Raw genomic sequence first — 13,029 nt, forward strand, 5'->3', positions numbered from 1 at the left:
GCGGGGACAGCGGCTCGAGTCATGTCGGATTGAACGAGAAGCATAAAAGATAAAAGACAAAACTGGCAATTATGGACATTGGTTGAAACAGCTATTTAAATGGAGCCTCGACGTGTTTAAGTGATCGTTGTTAATAAGTTATAAAGGCGCTGATATAGTTAATTTCCTTCTTTGTTGTTAACGGTTAGCAAACGGTGTCCTCATCTGGGTTCAGCGCCCCTCCGCTCGTTGACGTTAGCTTAGTGTGGCTCGTTGCAGCTGTGTTGTCAAACATGAAGCCATTTAAGTCGTTATATATGAAGACATACGGTAAGCAGGGTCGAAAGGTTTCCGCCTGGATCTCTCCTGAAAACCGCAAGCAGGTCTTCGACAGCACAACTTCAACGGACGGTGACATCTCTGTGTTTGAACCATCGAAACCTGCGAGGCCGAGGTAAGGATGTGTTCAGGTCGACAGGAGAGAGAAGTCTCATGATTATGGTTGTCATTCTTCTCTCTGTCACCGTCTTCTGTCTTTAATGTTATATTGCGATGGTTTTCCTTTCCTTAGGCTTTACAGTTACTTAAGCTAAGTTTTAAAGGTGCACTATGTAGTATTTTTTAATCAGATGAGAAAGATCTTCATTGACTGCTTTTTTATGCCTAAACAAACCAAATTCTTTGTTTTGTATGAATAAACAACCCTTGGCGGACCCTGCCACCTTTCTAGCTTCAAACAGTGTTCTGGGGACCTTATTTTCCTCTGAGAACAGCTTGTTTATTCAGTCATGGAAAAGATAAATAGATTTTTATTATTACGTCATTAATATTGTAAATAAGAAAAATCTGAGTTTGAATTTATTCTCCAAGAACTACATAGTGCCCCTTTAACTGTACATGGCATTATATAGCAAAAGCATATAGTAGATCAAAGTTGATTGTAACATTTTGCGTTTACAAAAGCAGGGAAAGTATGTCAATAAAAAAAAAATGTCATAAAAAGGGAACTAATAATTGCATAACATTTTCCATGCAGGGATGTCAGAACTTGCTCACTAGATACCTCTTCATTCAGAAAGATTTTGGCTAAAGTTCATTGCTGACTGATACATAAGCAAGACTGATGGTATGATCTGATTTTTGCCTATTACTGATAACAGCCAAACTAGCACTGTATGTCAGCTGATAAGCCACACACAACTGCAGAACAGAAATGTCATGGATCTGTTTGTGGTCATTTAGAAACAGCAGCTTTAACAAAGGTTGCCCACCAGCATTGACAAGTCGGCTGATATATCGTTATCTAGATTTGATAGCTGTCAAAAATCAATGCAATTATCAGTATCTGCTCCTGGTGTTTTCATCTGTTTTTCATGTTGCAGAGGAAGGAAGAGAAGTGTTGCTTGTCACAGAGCGGCGCATCCTGCAAAGAGAAAGGCCCTGAGTGAGTGGACCATTGATGAGGACAATATCCCCTCTCCTCCCTGTCCTCAGCCTGCTCTGCAGAGCAAGACAAAAAGGTCTGTGAACAAACATGCAGCTGCTAATTTTAAGTGATGCTATTATTTTATTAATATGCATTTTAATGGATTTAACCATTTCTTTATTATTAGAGAGAAGAAGACTGGTGGGTCCAGTGGTAAAGCAGCCCGTCCTGCTAAGAGAAAAGCCACGTTACCTATGACAGATATCAGCAGTGATGACGAGAATGTCAGCAGGCCCTCTCCTCCTCGTCCTCAGCCTGCTCAGCGGAGCAAGACAACAAGGTGTGTTCACCAAATGAGCATGAGCAGAACACGTTATGAAAGCACAAAGCAGGTACATAGTTTTGTGGTTCTGGGTTTTATTACCACAAAAGGGTCTGATTTGGCATCATTGGCCTTAACAGAGATTTTTGAAAGCAAAACACAGCCTTTAAAACATTTAGTTTTCAATTATTTAGACAATGTTGTGTTGTACAACAATAATAGCATGATAATATATATCGTGAAACAATTATATCTCGTTTATCCTGTCATTATCTGTTGTTAATTGGATTCTATTTCAGACCAGATTTTCATAGCTGAGCTTTGAACTAATGGCACTTAAGTGTTTGCCTGGTATAACACATTTTCAGAAGTACGTTTTATATCAATGTATTTCTGAAATGATTGTTGTCTTTTTGCTTCAACAGGAAGAGCCGGGTTGTGTCTGTGCCAGGAACCTTAATGAGGCAGAGAGGTGAGCAGGTTCCAAGGACCAGCGAGAGTGAAGGAGACTCCAAGTCCACTGCAAAATGTCACAAAAGCTCGGTTAAAATGAAGACAGACTCAAAGTAAGTATTCAGCCAGTGAGTTTGTAGCTCCCCTTATTAATGAGCTGACGAGTGTCTCCTACCTAAGACCGACTTTGGCTCTGCATTTAAAAAAACAAAGCCCTCTCATTCATTTGGAAAGAGCCAGTCTGGTGGCACAGCAGGCGGTGAAAACACACGGTTGTCTAGCAAAAAAAGTTATTGGCTCAACTTTTATCTGCAAGGTGCTGCCTTGACCAGTTTAACATCTGATGGATTACTTTCTAACCTGAACAGTATTTCTACTGTTTACCTTGCAGTCGTTGTGACAAAAGATGAAACCGTTGCCCCTGTGATAAACGTCCTGCAGTTTTTGGCATCAGTTAGGTGTCTTGTTTTAACGTTGGGCTGTTTTCAGTCTGAATGCCTGCTAAATGTCCTCAATAATTACTGTAATCACCTGTCTTCCTCCTCCTCTTGTTCTTTTTTCTCAGTGTTCATCTTCCTTCTGCGGGACGATTTGTAACCCGCCGCAGACGTGCTGTTACCGCCAAACCCAAACTCCCGAAAGCGACATTCAGTATACTCGACTCTTCTGATGACTTTGCTTCTGGAGCCTTTGGTTCCAGTAAAATTCTTCAGCCTTCCAGGAGAAGGAGGGTCCCCCCACTATTTATGGTGTCAAGTGCAGAGAACTCATTGAATGCTGCAGGTGCTGCCAGCTTTGCCACCATCCCATTCCGAGAGATATCTCTCAATGAGTCGGCAGATCGCAGCCTTGCACTCTGCCCCAAAAAACCCATTTTTTGCTCTACACCATCAGCAGGCCCTTTCAGCAAACGACCACGCCTGAAACCCTTGTCTATCAATGATCAATCTGCTACCCCTCCGTCCATGTCAGTAAGCAGTATTGGCGTCTTGAGCACGTTCCAAGAGGACCTGAATTCACCAGGGCAGCCCTTCTCTCCGCCAACTTCTGCACCACCCGTTGGGCTTCATTCTGAGGAGAAATCACAGTCATGCCTTGCTGAGCAAGAACCTTCTGGTGATTTATTTATGGAAGCCAAGAGCAGCAGCGAGGAAGCCAAAAACCACAGTGAAGACATACAAACCAAAAATGTTGGGGAATTACCAAGTCTAAATCTGCTCTCTACAGAGGACAGTAATAGCAGCAGTCATTTTGTGTCAGCGGCAGGAGGTTTAGAGTGGCTGATAGAGGCTCTGAAGGAGAAATGTTTGACCGAGCGCTGCACTGTGCAGCTGGAAAGATTGTGTAGCCTCACTGTGACTCAGCTGTGCAGTCAAACAACTTACTCATCCTGTTTGGGACTTTCAAGCTCTGTCTACAGCTGGCAAGCAAATGAACATCCACCTTCTGTTGACCTTTCGCAGTCTTCAGAACCGTCATTTAGTCTTAATCTATTTGTGACTAACAATAAAACCAGTGGTTGTTTTGAGTCGGCAAATAGCTCTGAGTCTCCTGAACATGTAAGTTTAGTGACTGCCAGTCAAAGAATGACCAACAATTCACCGTCTTTTGACTGTACAAACTCAGCTGAACTGTCATCCTCAAAGGAACCAACAGAGCAGTCAGCATCAGTACTGCATGTTGAATCTACTCACAGCACAGACAGCAGCATTGAGTTTGTTATGGGTACGCAGTTACCAGCCACCAGCTTCCTGCCAGTGTTATTTACTGACGAGGAGGCTGCAGCATTAAAGGACGAAATCCTTACTAAGAAATGCAAACTCCAGCTCAAAAAACTAAAATGGTCCATACAGCAGAAAGAAGCGGATGCAAACAGGTCTGAAAATGACTGCACACAAGACATTGAAAACTCGGAAGATCTCACACATTCAGGAGAAATCGCTGAGAGAACGTCGGCGTCTGTGAGACAGCCAATAAACAACAGTAGTCCAGTAGCTCAGACACGGTCTAATGAGTCAGAAACCGAGGAAAAGGCAGCGCTGCTCACAACAATGCTGAAGGAGAAATGTCTAACTGACAAAGTCATTGTTGCGATAAAGAGAGTAACTTTATCCCAGTTGAAAGAAATTCTGCAACTCAGAGACAGAAAACGCAAAGTATCTACAGATGTATCAGCCAGTGAGGACCAGACTAAGAAGCCCCACCAGTCTGACAGTGACACTAATCACCGTTATAAAGACACATCTGTCATAGAATTCAATATGAGAAAAAGAGGCTCAATTAGCTCTGAAGAAAAGACTGCTTCAGACAAAGAAGAAGCTGTAAAGAATTCTTGCAACGTTCCCCACAAAAGAATAAAGACATCTCTGGCTCCTAAAGAAAAGAAAAGGAGGAGCACGTCCACAGACCGACCCGGGACCACCAGGAAGGCGTGTGTGAGCGGTCTGAGCGTGAGCCGCTGGAAAAACAAAGACGCCGCCAGCACACACGCGTTCAGGGGCAGGACTGCGCTGACGGGCAGCAACAAGGCCGTGGACTGCAGCATCAACGAGCTGATCTCTACAAAACACAAACAGCCAAGGGTGAGAGCAACATGCACACAAACGCACAGTGCTACTGAAACATTTTGGTTATTTACTTAATGTCTGTTGGCAGCTTTGATTATTGATGAGCCATTGTCAGAAAAAGTAAGCAACATGAAGACTTTTTATTAATGATGACATTTCTGAAATATTTTGATATTTTTGGTGATATTTTTGAGATATTCCTGGTTGAAGAGGACATTTAGCATCCCTTTCAAAAATGTATCACGAAATGAGAATGTTTCCTCTTTTGGCTTTCTTCAGGCTTCATGACATAAGAACATGTTTCAGCCTTACCTGATCTGTCCAGTAATTATTATTTGAGATAGTCCAGGGCTCCAGACAGACTTAATAATGGTTGCACTGGTGCGCCTTACATTTTCATTTAGGTGCACCAGCACATAATTTAGGTGAACCCAATAATGCCTTCTAATTTAATTTCTTAACACATTATGTAAATGATTGTGAACAGGAAAAAGGTGCAAACACTTATTTTTTTGAACAACAGCACACACAACAAATGCTGATAATTGTTTTTTTATTGCAGCCTCGAGCCCTTCAATCTTGATGTCTGTCCACTCTGTGCAACTGAAAGTTTTATCATATATCGTATATTGAGCCAATATTATCAACCTGTGGTACGAGCTCCCTCCAAGTTCATTTAAAAACATAATACTATTAAAATATTGCAAAATTTGAAATTAGAATACTTAAACTGTAAAGATATTTAAATAAGTTCTGCCTTTCCTGTAAGGTTTTTTTTTTTCCAGCCTGCTATGTAGTCGAGTTCATGTTGTTTATATGTTTATAAACCAACTTGAATGTCGAACACTTTTCTTTAAAGTGTGTGTTTTTGCTTCTACTGCAGTCACCTGTGATTCAGTGTTTATTGTGAGGAAGGATTTTAAATGACTGCAGTTGCAGCTGTGGCATTTTTGATGAACTATGATATCCATCCTGTGTGTAGGAGCTGTTGGGAACCACCATGAATTTCTCCACCCCGGTGAGAGTGAGTCGAGTCAACCTGTCATCTCTCTTGGCTGACTTCACTCCTAACACACACACCTGGAGCCGACTCAAAGCTGCCCTCTCTGTTCATCGCAAAGGCCTGGGTAAAACACATGGGCAACACTAATTTATCTTTTGTCCCCCAATTCTTCAGAACTACTTACATTTTTTCATTATTTTAATGCTTTGATCCACATCTTCCCTTCTATTGTTTAATGTTCCCCGTCTGTGTTTTCTTTAGTGCTACGCACGCCGGGGGGTTCAAGTCCGTGGGTGTCGGGTTCTCCTGCAAGAGTGGAGTTAACAGATGTCAGCCAGGATCTCTTTGCCACAACCTTGCGGACCCCGCTCCCAAAACACCTCCGGTCACAGTTGCTGAGCAGCAGTTCTCATGTACAGTATACACAGTCAGCCATGAAAGAATCACACGAGTGCACACACTGCCACATGTCTTTTGATAAGCTCCCATCAAGTCCTAGATTAATGGTTTTCAAGTTTGTACTACCTTTTCATCTTTATTTTGACTGTGACTGTTTTATTACACCCCTGAATGTGTATGTGTCACCTCGTCCATGGCCGCCACGTGGCGTTTTTGCAATGGCTCTATATCAGAAAATGTTCGGTTTACCTCACATTTTATCTCCTGGACAATTACAGGTCGAGTGTGAGGATGCAGATCTGTCGGACGCAGAGAAGGTGTATGCTGAGTGTGGCCAGCAGTGCCCTCTGCCATGGGAGGAGTGTATTCTCCCTCAGCGCATGAAGCAGTGTGTGAAGATTGGGGAGGGGACCTTTGGCGAGGTCTTCTCCACCACCAATGCCTCCGGAGACACTGTTGCACTGAAAGTATGTGTGTTTTGCATTGTTTCTCCTAAGATTTAACAAAGTGATGTAAACTGTATTTCATCTCAAGTGTACTGTTTTCAGTGGGAGTGACTTCCCTGCTGGACAAAAATACTTTGTGACAGAATCATGGTTCACTCACTAGCTTTTTCAGGAGGTTTTGAGTGTTTTTTATGGTCTTCTTTCAGTGATTGACACTTGCTCAGGTATCATTACATGATCTTAGTAGGGAATTTCAATTACATGATAACAAGTAGTTATAGTCAACATCCTGTGACGGTGTCATTTGTTGAAGAAGGCTGTGGGAAATAGTCGAAAGCCAGTGCATGTACCTTGACTTGAAAACATTTGAGCACATTTTCTGTTTACTGTTCAAGAGTGAGTCTCCACACTCAGCAATATTATGTTAAATTTAAAATGAGGCATGTCAGATTCCAATGAACCATGTAGTTGCTCAGTATGAATGATTTGTCATAAATCTTCAGTGTAAATTCTGCAGTGATTCAGTGGATTCCTGTCTTGACAGATCATTCCAGTAGAGGGCAGTGAGGAGGTAAATGGAGAGGACCAGAAGACCTTTGGAGAGATTCTCCATGAGATTATTATCTCAAAGTAAGTAGTACAAACAAACACTGCACATCAGAGTACTGCCTCACTGTGGTACTATGACATAGCCTGCCTCAAGTAAAATATATGCATTAAAGAAGTGACATGACAACCTTACGTTGGCTCATAAGGTCTGATAGTTTCAATTCAGTGACACTTAATGATGAGTTTTTTTGTCAGGGAGCTGAGCAGCCTGAAGGAGAAGAAGCAGAATCAGACTCGCGGTTTTATTGGACTCAACGAGTAAGTGCTCTTTCTGGTTGCTCTTTTTTTTGTCTGCTGGCATCTGTTCAGCAGTTTGAGCATTACTTTTACTTGACTTATTCCCTCGCAGCCTCCACTGCGTTCAAGGCGGCTACCCTCCAGATTTCCTCAACGCTTGGGACGCCTTTGACCAGCGGAAAGGCTCTGAGAATGACAGACCAGGTCAGTGAGAGAAAAGTTTAACTTTAACATTAAATATGAGAGAATTGCAGCGCAGCATGTAATTCAGGTTGCAGTGGATGACTGAACTTTTCTTTGTATAATCTCGTCTTTTTACCAGATGGTCTGCCTTTAACGGGACATAAATCTATCATCTACTAGGCTATGTATGTGTCTGTTTCATTAGGTATTTCTTTGTGTGTCTTTTCCTAGATTTCTTTGAAAAGGATCAGTTATTCATAATCCTGGAGTTTGAGTTTGGAGGCATAGACCTAGAGAACAGCAATGGAACGGTAAGCACTCCACATCAGAGTGATGGCAGCTCGATACCTCCCCTCTGCGCCATAGCGTGTTCTGTAGTGATGTCGAGTATTCATCAATCGTGTCAGTGACTGCTCAAAACATCAAACTCAGCACACTCAGACACACTTGAGTTATAAATTCACAGCCTCAAGTGCTACTTCGAGTTTTCTTTTCTATGGCCTGATATTCTTCTTAATAAAGTGCCGTCGAGTGCGTCTGCTCCTTAGCTTTTATGACTTTAAGTTGAAGTTTTTGCCAGTTTCTTTACCGTAGCCAGAGTCTGAATTACTCAGAACAGAAGTAAAACACTGTTATTACAGGAGCTGGCGTTCATTATATTTGCACAGTAGCTGTAAAAATATGCTCAATAAATAAATGAAGAGACTACATGCATAAAAACAGTAGTCTCCTGAATTGAGTCATTACAACTTAAATGCCAGTTTGATCTTTAATATTTATGCTGGAATTAATGCTAAAAGAAGACTGAAGAAAGAGCTGAGCATTTGCAAATGCAGTTCATTAAATGAATAATATAGATATATATATTTTCTAATCAATAGCCTATAAATTGATTGTTTTTGTGTTGTCAAGCTGACGTCTTTGGGGGTAGCGAAGAGCATCCTTCATCAGGTTACTGCTGCCTTGGCTGTTGCTGAGCATGAGCTACACTTTGAACACAGGTAGAGTAAACTCTCTCACACACCCTCACAAATGATTGCATATTTAATTATGGATGTGTATCAGGCCTTGAGCACACAGACGCCATGAAGATATAGTCTGAAAAATGTCAGGAAACAGAAGAAATGTCCCACAAACTATCTTGTTCGTCCGACAAAAAGTCCAAAATGTAAATATATTCAATTTACATAAAACAAGATAACAAGATATTCAGGCTTAAGGAGGTGGAATCAGATGATTTTGGTGTTTTTACGGTAGAAATGACCAAAATGAATAAATGGTTTGTCAAAATCATTTCTGGATAATTTCCCTGGTCAACTAATCAATTAATGACTAATACTGTAGTTTGAGTCCTAGTTTCCATCAAGGCAAAGCTCGTGATGGCCACCACAGGATTTCTATGTTTTAAGTAGACCTACAGAGCTGCCATGAGATATTGTCACCACACCTTTGTATATTTGTTGAATAAATACATACAAACAGCTTCCATAACACTGTTTTTTAGTGTTGGCTCAATTTAGCTCAAATGCATAAACAGATATATTAGACCTAGCAGCAGAACAAATACTTTTTCCTGTAGCAGGGTGCCTACAGGTCCTTATAAAGTCTTAAATTCAATTGAATAAGTATTAGGCCTTAAAAGTAATTAAAAGGGTCTTAAATTTGAAGGTGTGAGGTCCACAAATCAAAAACATAATACCTAATTACATTTATCCATTTTTAATTTCTTTTTTGTTGAGATGAGTTCTCTCTGCTTGAAAGTCCACATTTCTCTGCTTAGCATTTAGGCATTATGTCATAACAATGTTATGTGTTGAAAACTTGCATCATGAAGTAAACATGTATGTAGGCTGTGATCCTGCCCTCTCACTGAAGATACATAGTGCAGAAACAAGTGATGGGGGGCGGAGTGGCTGAGACAGAGACACCATTCACCCTATTTCAAGACACTACCATCAACATGATTTTGAAGCTGTTATTTTAAGGTAAAAAAGTTACATAATGTTGCTTTAAACCTTCAGCTGAATACTGAATTTACTTTATACTTGCACTTTCATTGCTACATAAAACCTGCACACGTATACCATTTACCTTTCTACTTGCCTTCCAAAAACCGGTTTTAAATTCAAATTACCAGAAAGCATCATAAAAAGCATCACATTTAAGTGTGTGATACCTGTAGACACCCTGTTTACTTGCGCACATTAAATTTGATGCCTGAGGAACTTAACCTGCCACATCATGTGTGAAATGTGGCATGCAGACTGGTGGTGTGAGGCGGCTGAGTGACGCAGTTGGTGTGTAAGTACTGTCAGTGTGATGGATGATTTGTTGGTGTCTTGTAACAGCAACTTAACCTGCTGTGCTGTTTACTGCAGGGACCTCCACTGGGGCAATGTGCTGGTCAAAACAACCAAGCAAAAGAAGGGGAGCTTCCTCCTGAACGGAGCGGCCCACTCTCTGGAAACCAAAGGGGTGCTGGTCCGCATCATTGACTACTCTCTTTCCAGACTAGAAATCGGTCAGACATGAATATATTTTTTACATTTTTTACCTCCCCACAAATGTTTCACTTTGTTAGAATCATAAACTGAGAAGCATGTTTTGTTCTCTCCAGATGATCTGACGGTGTCCTGTGATATCTCGAAGGATGAGGCGCTGTTCATGGGCCAGGGGGATTACCAGTTTGATATCTACAGGCTGATGAGACAAGAGAACGGGTCAGTGCATTTATGTGTCAGTGGCCAAATTCAGAAACAGCCAGTGTGCCCTGTAACCAGAGTTTGTGTGCAATGCAGGCGTCATGTGGAGAAGTTTAACAGTCACCTATCAAAAAAGCTCTTTCCTATTATAAACCTATAATAGATAGAAAGTGTAGGATAGCAGAGCCACCATAAGACTACTTATTGATTTGACTTTGACAAATCAATACGTCGTCTAGAAAAAAGTCAGCTGATTAGAAATTCTAAACACCAAGGTTATTCTTCTTTTACATCCTTAAAAAGATAGAGCCTACCATACATATCTTGTTTATATTACCATGAATGCATGCAGAGAAAAGGTTGAAGGAAGTTGTCAGTTTGGCAGTAAATGTACAGTGTAGGTTACAGGTAGCAAATAAAGGCTGCAGCTTTTTAAGATCAGAGTAAAGATCCCATGTGTTGTTTCCCAACTGCTTGAAAAGTGACAGGGCACGGCATCGCTGTGACAATCAGCTGAGAATGCCTCTGTTGATGGCTGCTATCTTCAGCATAAAATGAAGAAGGGAAAAGTGTTGAGCAGAAACCTCTTTGGAAAAATGACTTCAGCTAAGCTAACTGCCTCTCGGCTTTAGCTTCATATTTATTGGTCATGCAGTAAATGAATGCGGTAGTGATCTTCTAAATCTTCTAATTTTAATTTTTATAACAAGAGGATACTCAAAAATTTTAAACTATGGGGTATAATCCTGACCATTTACACTCTCAAACCAACATCTCAGAGGTATTGTGTCACTTATTCATTAATCTTCCACTGCTCGCTTTGTCCATCTCAGAAACAACTGGACTGAGTACCACCCCCACACCAACGTGCTGTGGCTCCACTACCTCTGCTCCAAGCTGCTTTCTATGAAGTACCGTGGCTCGGGAGGGAGGGGTGCCAAGGACACACGAGCGGAGCTCACTCGTTTCTATGGCAACGTCCTTCAGTACAGCTCTGCCACCGAGGCGCTGCAAAACTGCCCCATGTTTCAGTAGTACCACATGAAGTGTGAGGATGCTCACGCAGACAGTTTAGTTAGTATGAAGAAGATGCAGCGTGTCAGCCATCACTGATGACCTCTGACATGAAGAGACGGTTATTGATTTCCATTAGAGATGAAGCTCCTAAAGTTACCTGATGTACAGAACTGTCACTAACAAAGGTTATTAAAGTGACCATTTGAAAATGATTTATTTGTATTTGTCTCTTAACATTGTTGAGTTAGGTTTAATTAAGCCTCTTCTTGCTGCTTATTTTTAAATTTGATTAAGTCCACTGGTCATTTTTATGCATCCTAAATATTTATGCAGAAAATAATATTCTTAATAAATTTCTGATTTTGAACATTGAGGATTTTATGCATTTCACCCACCTCCGACATGTAGTCCATCTTGAGAAGGGACCAACTGTAATTTTTCTTTTCCGTTTGATACATCAGCACACAAAGAAGCACATACAAAAACAAAATATTTTATTCAATTTCTTCATTAAGATTATCATACATTTTTGCATTGAAACAAGCTTCATTTTGGTATGGTGAGTCGCGTGTGTCCGTTTTGACGAGGATCTTGATTGAATACGTCGAATGATTCCATACTCGAAGAGACACTTGGTTCGTTGATTTTAAGAAATGTACAGTTGCCTGGGGTAATCGTGTGATGAGATTTGTTGCATTTTTAAAAAAAGGAAGACTGCTTTAAAAAAAGATATGGAGACATTCCAAACTATACAAACAAGATCCGGCAGGCCTATGTTCTGAGAAGAGGTCAGGCATGTGTTTGAGAAGCACTTTTTGGTTGAGCTTTGAGGCAATGTTTGAGACGGCCTTGCTGGTGATGAGCCCATATGTCTGTTGATGTCGTCATGTCTGTTTTGTGTGTTTGTGTGTGTATGTTGGAAGCAAACGGATGTGTATAAGAAGCAATGAACTGTATATGAGGAAATGTACTTGCAGCTGCTGCAAGTGTGTGTGTGTGTGTTTGTGTGTGTTAATGTGTGTTTTTGTGCTCAGAAGGAGAAGTATTTGGTGAACCACTCCTGTTTTAGCCCCTCTGTCCCCCTCTGCTCCAGATATGGGCCCCTACAAAACACAAGAGACACGTGCATTTATTTACACACGGCTATCTCTCATAACTCAGATTCAACTTCTAAAGATTGACATTTCTTCAGAGGAAGATACTGACTGGTGTCTTTAAGACACATTTACATTTTAATTAGAAAAATAATCAAATAATACACAAAATAAAAACATAATGCTTCAAGAACAGTAGTAGGAAGGTAACTAAGTCCTTTTACTCAAGAACTGTCCTCAACTACAATTTTGAGGGACCTGTTGGGATTTGTATTAACTACAGTGGTGTTGCACTCAGAAACTGTGGGGATTAACAATACAAGATATAATCCAAAAAATAATAATATATTATTATAGGTTAAGCTCCCCAGCAGTATATGAAGTAGATAAAATTCGCTCCACCTTTACCAGCTACAACAGTAAAGAGATGATTACAATCAAGTAATATCAGTGATGGAATGTAACTAGATACATTTCCTCATGTACAGTACTTAAATACTGTTTTGAGGCACTTGTACTTGAGTATTTCCATTTTCAGCTATATTTATACTTCCACCCTACTACATTTATGTGATAGCTTTAGTTACTAGTT

General features: G+C 40.7%; 2 protein-coding genes across 2 annotated transcripts in view; one reads left to right on the forward strand and one right to left on the reverse strand.

The window, feature by feature from the left end:
- Positions 1-11,555, forward strand: haspin (histone H3 associated protein kinase). The gene is made up of 16 exons (XM_073470485.1): positions 1-433; positions 1,362-1,499; positions 1,593-1,745; positions 2,153-2,293; positions 2,746-4,762; positions 5,730-5,874; positions 6,012-6,163; positions 6,428-6,616; positions 7,140-7,225; positions 7,400-7,462; positions 7,554-7,645; positions 7,856-7,935; positions 8,537-8,625; positions 10,003-10,145; positions 10,242-10,344; positions 11,160-11,555. The coding sequence occupies exons 1-16, from the start codon at positions 273-275 to the stop codon at positions 11,359-11,361; spliced, it is 3,954 nt and encodes a 1,317-aa protein (XP_073326586.1). The 5' UTR covers positions 1-272; the 3' UTR covers positions 11,362-11,555.
- An 818-nt stretch (positions 11,556-12,373) lies between these two features.
- The window catches only part of fam184b (family with sequence similarity 184 member B), a 28,674-nt gene continuing 28,018 nt past the window's right edge, over positions 12,374-13,029 (reverse strand). The window contains exon 18 of the mRNA XM_073477269.1: positions 12,374-12,446. Within this exon, the coding sequence (XP_073333370.1) occupies positions 12,374-12,446 (73 nt within the window). The remainder of the gene's footprint in view (positions 12,447-13,029) is intronic.

The sequence above is a fragment of the Pagrus major genome, chromosome 1 (genome assembly GCF_040436345.1).
Source record: "Pagrus major chromosome 1, Pma_NU_1.0".
Lineage (NCBI taxonomy): Eukaryota > Metazoa > Chordata > Actinopteri > Spariformes > Sparidae > Pagrus > Pagrus major.